Source organism: Desmodus rotundus, chromosome 5 (genome assembly GCF_022682495.2).
Source record: "Desmodus rotundus isolate HL8 chromosome 5, HLdesRot8A.1, whole genome shotgun sequence".
Taxonomy (NCBI): domain Eukaryota; kingdom Metazoa; phylum Chordata; class Mammalia; order Chiroptera; family Phyllostomidae; genus Desmodus; species Desmodus rotundus.
The window spans coordinates 5,795,131-5,807,826 of NC_071391.1; the positions used below are offsets into that span (position 1 = coordinate 5,795,131).

General features: G+C 60.0%; 1 protein-coding gene across 3 annotated transcripts; it reads left to right on the forward strand.

Annotated features, from left to right (window-relative positions):
* The first annotated feature begins 183 nt into the window (after positions 1-183).
* Positions 184-12,483, forward strand: MAP4K2 (mitogen-activated protein kinase kinase kinase kinase 2). 3 transcript variants are annotated; one of them, XM_024574365.3, is made up of 32 exons: positions 184-332; positions 446-503; positions 739-829; positions 918-982; positions 1,230-1,285; positions 1,586-1,633; positions 1,720-1,762; positions 2,144-2,216; positions 2,296-2,427; positions 2,505-2,567; positions 2,943-3,024; positions 3,116-3,223; positions 3,618-3,696; positions 3,802-3,860; positions 4,660-4,703; positions 4,789-4,827; positions 4,911-4,944; positions 5,068-5,173; positions 5,256-5,344; positions 5,426-5,467; positions 5,553-5,637; positions 5,732-5,811; positions 5,901-5,961; positions 6,052-6,169; positions 9,802-9,860; positions 9,941-10,044; positions 10,140-10,317; positions 11,171-11,239; positions 11,360-11,446; positions 11,670-11,740; positions 11,840-11,895; positions 11,998-12,483. In XM_024574365.3, the coding sequence occupies exons 1-32, from the start codon at positions 237-239 to the stop codon at positions 12,083-12,085; spliced, it is 2,463 nt and encodes an 820-aa protein (XP_024430133.1). In that variant the 5' UTR covers positions 184-236; the 3' UTR covers positions 12,086-12,483. The 3 variants fall into 3 exon arrangements, with proteins under 3 accessions (XP_024430133.1, XP_045039074.1, XP_045039075.1); XM_045183139.2 differs by lacking the exon at positions 1,230-1,285 and having other exon boundaries at positions 1,720-1,788; XM_045183140.2 differs by lacking the exons at positions 184-332; positions 1,230-1,285 and having other exon boundaries at positions 455-503.
* The last annotated feature ends 213 nt before the right edge of the window (positions 12,484-12,696 follow it).

The following is a 12,696-nucleotide window of genomic DNA, read 5'->3' on the forward strand; positions in this document are numbered from 1 at the left end:
GAAGGGCCTCGGTCTGCGGGGCTTCGGGGTTTTCCCTCCCCGCGAGGGCCTGTCCCGCGGGCGCCTCCTCCCGGCCAGGCGGTGGGGCATCCCCTGCCTGGCCCCGCCCCAGGCCCTGGCCCCGCCCCCGCGGCCTCTGAGCCACCGGTGCCCGCCCTGCCCCGCCCCGCGCCGCCCCGCGCCGGCTCCGCTCCGCAGCTCTCGCGTCTGTCCGCCGGCCCGCCCGGCGCCGGGCCATGGCGCTGCTGCGGGACGTGTCGCTGCAGGATCCGCGGGAGCGCTTTGAGCTGCTGCAGCGCGTGGGGACCGGGACCTATGGCGACGTCTACAAGGTGCGTCGTGCGGCAGGACGGGCGGGGGAGCAGCGAGGAGGGTGCCAGCGGGATCCAGCCCTCAGTCCCGCCCCCCTCCTCATTAAGCTCCCCTCCTCACTCTGTGCCTGTAGGCCCGCGACTCGGTCACGTCCGAACTGGCCGCGGTCAAGATAGTCAAGCTAGACCCAGGTGAGGGCCCGGAGCCAGGGCCTCTGCGCTGGAGGGAGGGCAGAGGGCCTGGCGCGGTGTGAGGGGCGGAGAGTTGACATTTCCGATACCCCCTGAGAGGCAGGCCCCAGGAGATCCTGTCCCTTGTCACCTCTCTGGCTTAGAGGGAGGAAGCACTCTGTGTTCACTGGCAGATGAGGGCACTGGGTTAGGGCGATCCCTCTGAGGCTCCCCCGTTATGCCCTGTGCTCCCCAGGGGACGACATCAGCTCCCTGCAGCAGGAAATCACCATCCTACGTGAGTGCCACCACCCCAACGTGGTGGCCTACATTGGCAGCTATCTCAGGTGAGGCTGCTTGATCTCCCTGCCCACACTCACGCAGCCCCTATGTGTGGCCCTGCCATGTGCCCACCCCAGCTCTGTGTCCCACCAGGAATGACCGCTTGTGGATCTGCATGGAGTTCTGCGGAGGGGGGTCCCTGCAGGAGATTTATCATGGTGAGGGCCAGGACTCCAGGCCCCAGAGGGCCACAGCCTTCTTCTCACCTTCTACCCCAACATGTGGCAGGAGGGAAGAGCTGGGGCCCAAGTCTACTCATCACTGGCTGTGTGACCTTGAGAAAAATACTAGCCTTCTCTGGGCTCTGTATTCTAGACTGCCTGCTGCTTCCTTGACCCAGGGTGGCCTGGGAGGGTCAGCATATTCCCCAAACCCCCATGCCAGCCCTCACCCCTTCCATTTCAGCCACCGGGCCCCTGGAAGAACTGCAGATTGCCTATGTCTGCCGAGAGGCACTGAAGGTAGCTAGGCCCATCAGGCTGCTCACACGCCCAATCCCCAGGAGCTCTGGGCAGGGAGCCCAGCTGGCCAGTGCATTGGGGGGTGGAGTGCCTCGGCCCTGAGGGGCTATGGGACCTGGGAGAAGGGGCCCTAGCCCTGTTGCCGGAAGCAGCCCATTTCCCTCTTGGCTCAGTCACTTCCTGTTTGAGGAGAGGGGAGGAGGAAGCTGCTTGGGTGGGGGGCCCCAGTCCTCAGAGGGTGTTCAGGAAAGGTGGGATGGCTCTGTGTAGCTACTCTCAGGGTCTCCTCTTTGTCCCCAGGGGCTGCACCACTTGCATTCTCAGGGGAAGATCCACAGAGATATCAAGGTAGGGGCCTGGCCTTGGGCATTGGGGGAGGGAGGAGGCAGCTCTCGGGAGTACCAGATGGGATTCTCTCTTCTCCGTTCCTACAGGGAGCCAACCTTCTCCTCACCCTCCAGGGAGATGTCAAGTTGGGTCAGTACCTTGGGAACACAATCAGGGTGAGGGTTCTGTGGGAACTCCTAGGGTCTTAGAGTGTGCATTCAAGTGCTGGGCATCCTTGGGCAAGTCACTTTACAGCTCAGACCTCAGTTTCCCCATTGAGAAAAGTAGAAGGGTCTTGCCTTCCTCCTAGAAGTTAGATGTGGTTGGGTCTCTATGGAGTTCAGCATGGGACCTGGCATTTGGTCAGCGATAGAAGGTGGTTGACCCTTCCCAAGAGGGGAACCTGGCCTTGGCAGTTGTAGCTGAACTTGGTCCACCTGCTGTTTGAGCTCTGCCAGGTGCATCCTGAGCCTAGGGATGGGTGGGGAGTGGCAGCCAGCGGGCGGGTGCGAGTAGCTTCTCTTCCTGCAGCTGACTTTGGGGTGTCAGGCGAGCTGACGGCGTCTGTGGCTAAGAGGAGGTCTTTCATTGGGACTCCATACTGGTGAGGCTGCACCTTGGACTGAGGGGGTGGGGGGCCACAGGGGGGCCCCCAGCCATCCTATCTGTGACTTCGCCTCTAGGATGGCCCCTGAGGTGGCTGCTGTGGAGCGCAAAGGTGGCTACAACGAGCTGTGTGACATCTGGGCCCTGGGTATCACAGCCATTGAGCTGGGCGAGCTGCAGCCCCCACTCTTCCACCTGCACCCCATGAGGTCAGTGGAACCCCTGCCCCTTGCCTGACCCCTAAGGCCCTGCCTACCCTCAACTCCTGACCTTTTGCTCCCCACAGGGCCTTGATGCTCATGTCCAAGAGCAGCTTCCAGCCGCCTAAGCTGAGGGACAAGACTCGCTGGTGAGAGCCCACGTCCCTGGCTGGGGCCCCCTTTTCACCTGGTCCTCATGAGGGTAGAGGAGCCAACTCTCAGGGTGCAGCCTCAAGAGCCCTGACCTCTCTGGTTTTCTGCAGACTGTCTGTGGGAGGGGCCTGGGCTCCCCCTGTGGGCCTGGGACCAGTGTGGACAGGGAAGAAGGGCGGATGGTTATTGATGGAGGATCATCCGTGTCGCAACAGCAGTATTGCTCAGGCCAGCTGCCCTTGGCCGCGGGTGGGCTCCTTCCTGGGCAGGACCGGCAGTCTCCTCTGGAGTGGCAGCAGGGGGAATGTGGCAGGATGCTCCGTGTGAGGACTGACCTGGGTCTGGGCGCTGGGGGCTCTTGTGCCCACTAGGACCCAGAATTTCCACCACTTCCTCAAGCTGGCCTTGACCAAGAACCCCAAGAAGAGGCCAACAGCAGAGAAGCTTCTACAGGTGGGAGGCAGGGGGTGGGGCAGGGGGCCCAGTGCTTGAAAGCAGGGACCTGGGGGCCAGAGACTGACCTGAGCCCTCCTCACCCCTCCAGCACCCGTTCACAGCACAGCAGCTCCCTCGGGCTCTCCTCACACAGCTGTTGGACAAGGCCAATGACCCCCACCTGGGCGCTCCCTCCCCAGACGACTGTGACCTGGAGGTAAGTGAGGGCCACTGGGGAACTGGGTAGAGGCCTGGCCCGGTTGTAGGGAGTGCAATGGCAATATAGGTCAAGGCCCTTTAACTTGAATATTTCCAGCACAGGGAGCCACCCATTAGGAATCTTCCCTGAGCTGATCTTCCCTGAAGCTGAATCTTCCTCTGCACTACCCTTTGATAGGTTCCTGCCCTTGACCCAGGCTGACCGTGACCCTTCTCAGCCATCTTCTGCTTTCTGTGTGACCTTTGGCCAGTTACTTGCCTCTGTGTGCTGGTGTACTCATTTGGGAAATGAGGGTGCCACTCCATCTCAGAGGGCTGATGCGTGTGAAGCACGCTGGATGTGGTGTGGGGTGAGTGCTGGGTGTGTAGCCACTGTTTATGTTCTTTCTTAGACTTATGACATGTTTCCAGACACCATTCACTCCCGGGGTCAGCACGGCCAGGCGGAGAGGACCCCCTCAGAGATCCAGTGTGAGTCAGTGGAGTTGGGGGGGCGGCGTGCGTGGACTTGATGTGAGTGTGTGGGTAAGTCCTGAGTCTTCATTCCCCCTAACCTGTGTATGCTGGACCCCCCAGTTAACCAGGTGAAGTTTGGCGCCCCACGCAGGAAGGAAACAGATCCACTAAATGAGCCGGTGAGAGGGCTGGCTTTGTGGGAAGGGCGTCATGCAGGGCGGGCTAGGGCGCTGTGCTGGGTCGAGCATCTCAAATCGGGTCTCTGAAGCACTGGCCCTCGGGCCTGGGAAAGCCGTCCAGGCAGGCTTGTCCCACCCAGGGATGTGGAAGGCTGGGAGCTCCTTCCTGGGCCAAGTCCTTCTGGACAGTCATCTGGAAGACGGCGCGGGGACCACACGTTTCTAAAAAGTGGGCCCGTCACAGGCCCGGGCCCCCGGCCCACTCCGTGCCATGCACCCTCCCGGCCTCAGGCTCATGTCTGTCACTAGCAGGCTGACTCACTGCCGTCAGCACTTCCTCACTCCCACGGTCTGCCTCTCTCTGCCTCGCTCTCTGTCTCCTTCTCTCTACTGTTTGTCTCTCTTCCACTGCCTCTTTGCCTCTCACTGTCTTCCTCTCTCTCTCACACAAGTCTCTTTCTGTCACTGTCTCCCTTTTTATTTTAAAGATTTTATTTACCTCTCTTTAGACAGAGGGGAAGGGCAGGAGAAAGAGAGGCAGAGAAACATCAACATGTGGCCGCCTCTCAAGCACTCCCTACAGGGGACCTGGCCCGCAACCCAGGCACATGCCCTGACTGGGAATCGAACTGACAAGCCTTTAGTTCGCAGGCCGGCGCTCAATCCACTGAGCCACACCAGTCAGGGCTGTCTCCCTTTCCATCTGTCTGTCTTCCCTCTCCCCGACAACCTCTTGATCACCCTCTCACATTGCCTATCTGTCTCTGTCCCCCATCTTTCTTTTGCGGTTTCCCCACAGTGGGAAGAGGAGTGGACGCTGCTGGGAAAGGAGGAGCTGAGTGGGTGAGTGAGGGAGAGCGAAGATGCAGGGGAGGGTGTGGGGGCTGCAGAAAAGGCAGAGTTCTGAGCCCTTCCCCTTCCTGCCCAGGAGCCTGCTGCAGTCAGTCCAGGAGGCCCTGGAGGAAAGGTGAGGGCTGGGCCTGGAGGACGGATGGGGCAGCGGGCCCAGTCACATCCCATGCCTTACTTCCCTCTTATTACCTGCCATAGGAGCCTGACCATCCGGCCAGCCTTGGAACTCCAGGTGCGGACTGGAGGGAAGCTGGAGCGGGGTGGGAGAAAGTGCCATAGAGGGTGTGCTTGGGGTAGGACTGGGTTACAAGGTGACCTGTGAACCGCTGGGTTGGGCCCCTGACCTTCCTGCCAGGAGCTGGACTCTCCAGACGACACCGTAGGAACCATCAAGCGAGCCCCGTTCTTGGGGCCATCCCCCCACGAGCCTCCAGCTGAGGACGCTCTGTCCAGCCCCCCTGGTGAGTCCCAGGCTTTGGGGGACAGGCAGCAGGCCCAGGGTGGGGGCTGGGACTGGAATTTACATGGGGTCTCTGCCTGCAGGAACCCCACCCCAGCCTCCCCCAGGCCCTGACATCCCCCCACTTCTCCCTACTGCCTGGGCCACTGTGAAGCACCGGGAGGATCTCGAGGTGAGGGGGTGCTACAGAGGGGCTGGGGAGATGGGAGGCCGGGGGTGATACATTGACCCTGACTCCTCCCTTCCCTCACAGAGATCGTCTTGCCATGGGCTCCCCCCAACCCCCAAGGTGCACGTAAGTGTCTGCCCTGCCGCCCTGCAGCCCCGCCGCCTACTGCCCACTCTCCCTGTGCTTCCTTACCACCTCTTGCCTCCCCCAGATGGGTGCCTGCTTCTCCAAGGTCTTCAACGGCTGCCCCCTGCGGATCCACGCTGCTGTCACATGGATTCACCCTGTCACCCGGGGTAGGCCAGGGGTAGAGAGGAAGCAGGAGCCTGGGAATCCCCAGCTTGGGTCGGGGCAAGTGACTGACCTCTGACCCCGTACCCAAACCTGCAGACCAGTTCCTGGTGGTGGGGGCCGAGGAAGGCATCTACACCCTCAACCTGCATGAACTGCATGAGGATACACTGGAGAAGGTGAGGCCCGGCTGGCTGCAGAGGGCGGAGGGCCTTGGGGGGGCCTGGGGTGCTGACTGCCTGTCCCTCTGGCACTCTGTGGCCTACAGCTGATCTCTCACCGCTGCACCTGGCTCTACTGCGTGAATAACGTGCTGCTGTCACTCTCAGGTACAAATTGGAGTGGGCGGGGCTTGGGGTAGGCAGGGGGTGCGTCCTACCCACTGACACTCTCTGAGCCCTGCCCTCCCTCCTTGGCAGGGAAATCCACGCACATCTGGGCCCATGACCTCCCAGGCCTATTTGAGCAGCGGCGACTACAGCAACAGGTTCCCCTCTCCATCCCCACCAACCGCCTCACCCAGCGCATCATCCCCAGGTTGGGGACCCTGGGGGAGCCTGGATGTGCAGGGGAGAGGGGAGCAGGGGGGAGGCAGGGGGCAGAGCCAGAGTTGGACTCGGGCCTTGCTCGTTACTGGGACTTTAGCTCTTGGATATGTTGTGATCTTAGACGTGTCACTTTGCCTTTCTGGGCCTCAGTTTCTTCCTCTGTCAGTGCAGTTGAGCACCTCCCCTCCCCCTGACCCAGGCTTGTGGGGAGGGGAGGTGCTCAACTGCACTGACAGAGCGGATGTGAAAGCGCTTTGCCGACTGTGGAAGCCGTGGTGCTCGGGCTGTGGGGCACACGCTCACTGAGTACTCGGTGTGCGCTCGGTCTCGTGCTGAGCTCGAAGGCGATGAAACAAATGAGTCCGTCTTTGACAGTCAGCACCCGGTACTGAACTGAACCCGAGGGAGCTGGAAGGGGCGGGGTGGCTGCAGAAAGATCAGGCTCACTCATGCAGTTCCAGAGTATGTGGAGGTCCTCCGGGTGGATGAGTTGGGGAAGAGCCTTCCAGGCAGAGGGAAGAGCACTCACAGTGCAAGTGCAGGCTGGTGACTGGGGAGTTATAAGGTGTTTGGCCTTCGAGAGGGGGGAGCAGTAGCTCGAGAGGCAGCTGCACAGGTGGCAGAGAGCTTCTTTTGATGCCAGACCCAGGAGTTGGGCTTTGTCCAACTGGTGACAGTACTGTGAGCCTTTTAGGACCCCTGTGCATGTCAATCAGGGTTCTTGTCGCAGGTGATTCAATTCAAAGGGACTGTAATGGCTCATGTAGCTGAAAGTCCAGGAGTAGGGTTAGCTTCAGGCCCAGCTGGATCCAGGTGTGAATGGCGTCATCAGGAATCTTTCTGCGTCTCTCCCTTTTCCTTTGTCACCTTCATTCTCACATGGGCTCTCCGGTCAATTGATGGGTGCCTGCAGTTCCAGGCCAGCATCCCACTAGACAAAGCCTCATGGAACCAGAACCTCTATTTCCAATTAATTCTCGTAAAAGTCTGGGGGCCGATTCTCAATGGTCTAGCTCAGGTCCATGCCTCCCCCTGAGCCAGTCACTGGGCCAGGGGATGAGGAGCTGGGGCTGGGGTGGGGCAGGCCTAGCTCAGGGGCTCTCTCCTAGAGCTGAGGGGAGGGAGAGAGGACGTCACCAGAGAGATGAAAACCAGGGGCACCTGCTGGCAGGCTGTGGGGACAGTGGGGAGGAGGGTTTAGAGCGGGAGACTGTGGGCTCCTAGAAAGGTGGCCAGCGTAGTGACCCAAGATGACGGGGGTTTGGCTACAGGACCATGAGGACTGGAGAGCAACACGGAGGAAGTGGGATTGACAGGATTTGGGGTGGGTCAGAGTGAGCTCCAGAGAGAGGGAGGGGTTGGGAGACCTCCAGAGGAGCAGGGTGTGCTATGAGGTACCCGCAGGATGTCCAGGGTAGAGTCCCTCATTTCTTTAGCATCTAGCATGTGCCAGGCAGTGGTCTGGGGGCGTAAAATGCTTCTGTGAACTAAGAAACCCTTATGTTCTCCAACTTTTCTCATTGAGGAAGACAGAGAATCCACGTAAAAGGGAAGTCTATTCTGTGCTGCCACATAGAGGGGAACCTGCTACACGGAGAAGCACAGGAGGAAGAGGGCCAGGCGGTGTGGGGCCTGGATTGTGGTTTCAAACAGAGCAGGGTGGTCAGGAAGGACCTCGCTGAGACTGTGTTGTTTGAGCAAAGGCTTGGATGAGGTGATGGAGCAAACATCGTGGATATCTGAGGGAAGGGCATCCCAGGGGGAGGGAATGTTCGTGCAAAGGCCCTGGGGCAGGAGCAGGCCTGGCCGGTTTGAGGACCAGTAAGGAGGCTGGTGTGGGCCAGTGGGTGGAGGGAGGGAGGTGACCTAGGAGGGCCCTGTGGCCCAGTGAGGCCTCTGGCTTTGACTTGGAGCAGCCCGACAGCCACTGCAGCAGAGCTGTGTGCTCGGAGGTGCTCATGGAACCGCTCCAGCTGCTGTACTGAGAGCAGACCGGAGGGGGCAGAGTGGAAGCATAAGGCCTTCAGGGCCCGTTAAGATAATCAGATGGGAGGTGATGGTGGCTTGGGCCAGGGTAGCAGTGAAGGAAGTGGAAAATGGTTGGATTTGGGTTTTATTTTGAAAGTCGAACCAACAGGATTTCCTGACAATTGGTGGATGGGAGAGAAAGAGGAGTCAAGGATGACTCCAAGGTTTCTGGCCTGGGCAATGGGAAGGATGGAGCTGTCATCGGCTGTGGGTGGAGCGGAATTCAATGTTGTCACATTGAGTCTGAGATACGCAAGCGGGGACCTCGGTCAGCTGCTGGCTGGGTGAAGCGGACTTCTGAGGGGGTGACTGGGCTGTGGGCTTAGGTGTTGTTAGAGCAGGTAATTGGTGGAAGCCCGTGGGTCAGACCGGGGAGGCCAGGCCAGTGGCTGCCACAGCTGGGGAGATGCCCTTCCTCAGCGTGCTCGCTGGAGGGCTGCACCTGGAGCCCCGGCCCCCAGGCTTCCTGAGCGCATTCCCCCAGCCGGTCTTTGTTCAGCCCAGAACCTACAGGAAACAGGCCCATCATGGCCCCAGTGAGCCACAGGCCACTTTGGGTGTGTGTTTGGAAAATCACAGAGTGACAGTGTCCACTTCAAATGTATGTAAAGAGCAGAGAACCAGAGTTGCCTGGAGAAAAAATCAAACGCAAAACTATGTGCCCAAGGCCAGTTGGGGGAGAGTGGGAGGAGCAAGGGGAGAGAGAAGAGCGAGGATGGGGCAGAGAGAGCAAAACAGACAGACAGACAGGTAGGCGTTGGCTTTCTTGGCGGGGCCCACATCCTGGCAGAGGGCACCCAGGGCCTGGGTCACAGGGAGGAGATGGCAGGGCTGCTGACATGTAGTCTTGTTCCCTGGAGGAAGAAAGAGGTTCCAAGTCCCTTGGGAGTTTGGGGGGACAACCAGTAACCAAGGCAAGGACCCCACTTCTTCCCAGGCACCAAGGGGAGTCATCCAATGGCCGCACATGGCCGTAGGCTCAGCTGAGACAGCTGGGGGCAGGCCGTTTGCCTTTTCTGCAAGTCTTAATCTCTGGGCCTGTCCACCCGCCTGTGACACGGGTCCCGTGGGCAGGGACAGGCTGCCAGGAGCGCTCTGGCTGCCTGGTGGAGTGGGACCTGCATCGGCACCCGGCCCCGCTGCGCTCTGGTCATTCATTTCTCCATTCTCAGTGACAGCAAATAGGTAGGAAAGTAGCAACACGGGATGATAAAAGCCAGCCCTCAGTGAGTGCACATGATGCGTCACTCTGTGAGGTAGTGGCCCTGTTACCCCATTCTACAGATGAGGAAATTGAGGCATGGAGAGGTTAAGTGACTTGCCCAAGGTCACACAGGTAGAGGTAATCCTGGGATCCAAATCCCTGGACGGGACAGACTCCAGGCTGTAGAGGTGGGTGCAGGAGCTGTGAGACCAGCTTCAGATCCCGGGCCCCTCACAGCCGTGTTATAGCAGCAAGTGGCTTTGCCTCTCTTGAGTCTTAGTCTCTCCCCTGTAAGGCAGAGGAGATGACAGTGCCCCCCTCTTAGGGCTCTGGGGGGGCCTCACCCACGGATGGCACCCATGATGCAGGCCCTGATTGTCCCCCTACAGGCGCTTTGCCCTGTCCACCAAGATTCCTGACACCAAAGGCTGCCTGCAGTGTCGTGTGGGTAAGAGCTGGGCTGGACGGCACCAGGGAGGGGCCTGGGCGCAGGCCCAGCCCGGGGCCCACGGTCCGTCTCTCTTGCAGTGCGGAACCCTTACACGGGCAGCACCTTCCTGCTGGCCGCCCTGCCCACCAGCCTGCTCCTGCTGCAGTGGTATGAGCCACTGCAGAAGTTCCTGCTGCTGAAGGTGTGGGGCGGGTGGGGTGAGGACGGGGACCCTCAAGTGGGTGGCCGTGGGTTTGAGGGAAAAAATGGAGACCTGAGCACCCCTGCTGCCCCCAGAACTTCTCCAGCCCCCTGCCTAGCCCAGCAGGGCTGCTGGAGCCACTGGTCCTGGAAGGGAAGGAGCTACCGCAGGTGTGTGTGGGGGCTGAGGCCCCCGAGGGGCCTGGCTGCCGTGTCCTGTTCCATGTCCTGCCCCTGGAGGCTGGCCTGACACCTGATGTCCTCATACCCCCTGGTAAGCAGGAGGGCTGGGCTGCTGTGTGCATGCGCACGTGTGTGTGTGTGTCCATAGAAGCCCAGCCTCCGTTCAGCTGGGTTCCCATAAAAGATTTCATTAGAGCAGAGGGCTCGGCAGCTAAGAAAAAACTGACCAGCACTTCAGGGGCTGCAGGGACAGAGCCAAACTGGGCAGGCGGGCTCCTGTGGCCTCTATTCTGAGCAAGGAAGCAGGACAGTGGGGGTTGGGACAGCTCATGGGAGCAGAGTGAGTGGCAGTGGGTAAAGGAGAAGGCAAAGGGCACTGGACTAAGAGCCTGCCGTGTCCCAGGCCCCGAACCAGGGGTCAAACACATAGGGTTTCTTTTTTTTTTTTTTTAATTGGTTTGAGAGAGAGAGAGAGAAACATCAATCTGTTCCACCTATTTATGTATTCGTTGGTTGATTCTTGTAACCCTGGTGTATTCGTTCCCTGCTCTAACCCACTGGCCAGGGTTTCATTTTTAATCCTCACAACGGCTCTGCAAGGTTGACATCATCAGGCCCGTGTTATGGGTGAGGAAAGCAAGGCTCAGAGGTTCAAAGTCACACAGTGACTGAGTCCGAAAGCTGGGTTCTCCTGACACCAGAGCCTCTGCCCTCCCCCAGCTGCCTGGGGCTCACGTCCACTCCCTGTGAGCCTACGGGAGGGTCGCTTGGCCTCTCGGAGCCTCAGTTCCCCAGCTGTGCAGTGAGGTTCTGAACCCTGGCCCTGCCAGGTTGTGAGAATGACATGTGCTTGTGGCCAAGGGCTGCCAGTAGCGTGTCCCCTGCGTCCTCCTCTTGGGGGCACGAGAGGGCTGATGGCTCATGTCTCCCTTCTCTGCCTGCAGAGGGGCTCCCAGGCTCGGCCCAGCAGGTGATCCAGGTGGACAGGGACACAGTCCTAGTCTGTTTTGACCGTGAGTGCCCCTGGGGTTAGGGTTTCAGACAGCGGAGGGTAGGGGGTGAGGGAAGCCATGTGGGTCACCTCCCCAGAAGGGAGCCACCCCACCCCACCCACCAGCCCTCTCCCTGTGCAGGCTGCGTGAGGATTGTCAACCTGCTGGGTGAGCCTACGGCCACATTGGCTCCTGTGCTGACCTTTGACTTCCCCATTGAGACTGTGGGTAAGTGGCCAGACAGAAGTGGGGGGTGGGCGTATCCCAGGCCTGTGGGGTCTTCGGGCTGGCAGCAGGACAAGGAGTCAGGCCCCTGAGCCCCTTTTAAGGGCCATCCTGGTTACCTGCGGTCTGTGAGGATCCCTGTGGCCGTGCTGGGCCCAGGGCGTGGCTGGGGAAACCAGCATCTTCAGGGCAGGCACAGGGCTGATGGTAGCCTGGCCTCTCCTAGTGTGTCTGCAGGACAGCGTGCTGGCCTTCTGGAGCCACGGAATGCAAGGCCGCAGCCTGGACACCAATGAGGTGAGTGGCACTCAGGCACCTGGCTGCTCTCCACCCAGTTGTCTCCACCTCTTAGAGGAGGACTTGCTGGGGTGGCCTCAGTGTCCCTTTTCTTGCCAGGTGACCCAAGAGATCACAGATGAGACAAGAGTCTTCCGAGTACTTGGGGCCCACAGGTAGGACCTGGCCTCCCTTTCAAATGCCCCTGAGGCCGGACAGACATGCCCAAGCGCCTTCCTGCCTTGCCTTGCTTACCTCCATTCCTCTCTCCCCTCCAGAGACATCATCCTGGAGAGCATTCCCACCGACAACCCTGGGGCTCACAGCAACCTCTACATCCTCACAGGCCATCAGAGCAGCTACTGAGCAGCCCAGGCCTCGCCAGTGACATTCCCCCACCCCACCCCCATGCCTTAGCCGAAGTCCGTTTTAGGCAAAGGGGCCCCTCCCGCACAGGAGGAGCCCATGCTCCCAGCTTTGCTGGGCCAAAGGGCAGAAATAATCCTGAGAAGTTTCAGGGCTGTGGAGGGGAGGGGAGCCCACCCCACACCCCTGCAATAACTGGACCAGAGGAAGCTGCTGTCACCTCCCACTCCGCTCAGGCAGCCCAGGGTAGCGTGGGGGCAGGCCCTGGGCAATCCATTCCATTTTGTTCTACATTTCCTTTCCACTCTTCTTGCCAAGACCCTGCTCCTGCGCCCTGTCCTGGGAACATAGTATTTAAAAGAGAGAACTATATTGGTATTAAAGCTGGTTTGATTTTATTCCACTGGTCGTTCTGGGTTGAGGGGAGCTGAGCCCACTGTCTCATTTCCCTCCCCTCCCTCCAGCATATCTTTCTGTGGCACTAGCTGCTGGGGGTGCGTCAACGAAGGGCAGGCTACCAGTGTGGTGGTGGCTCCCTCACGGGGGTGCCACGCAGCAGTGGTAGGGAGGCCAGTGTTCCCAGAAGGTGTCTCAGGGGCAGTGCTTCTGGG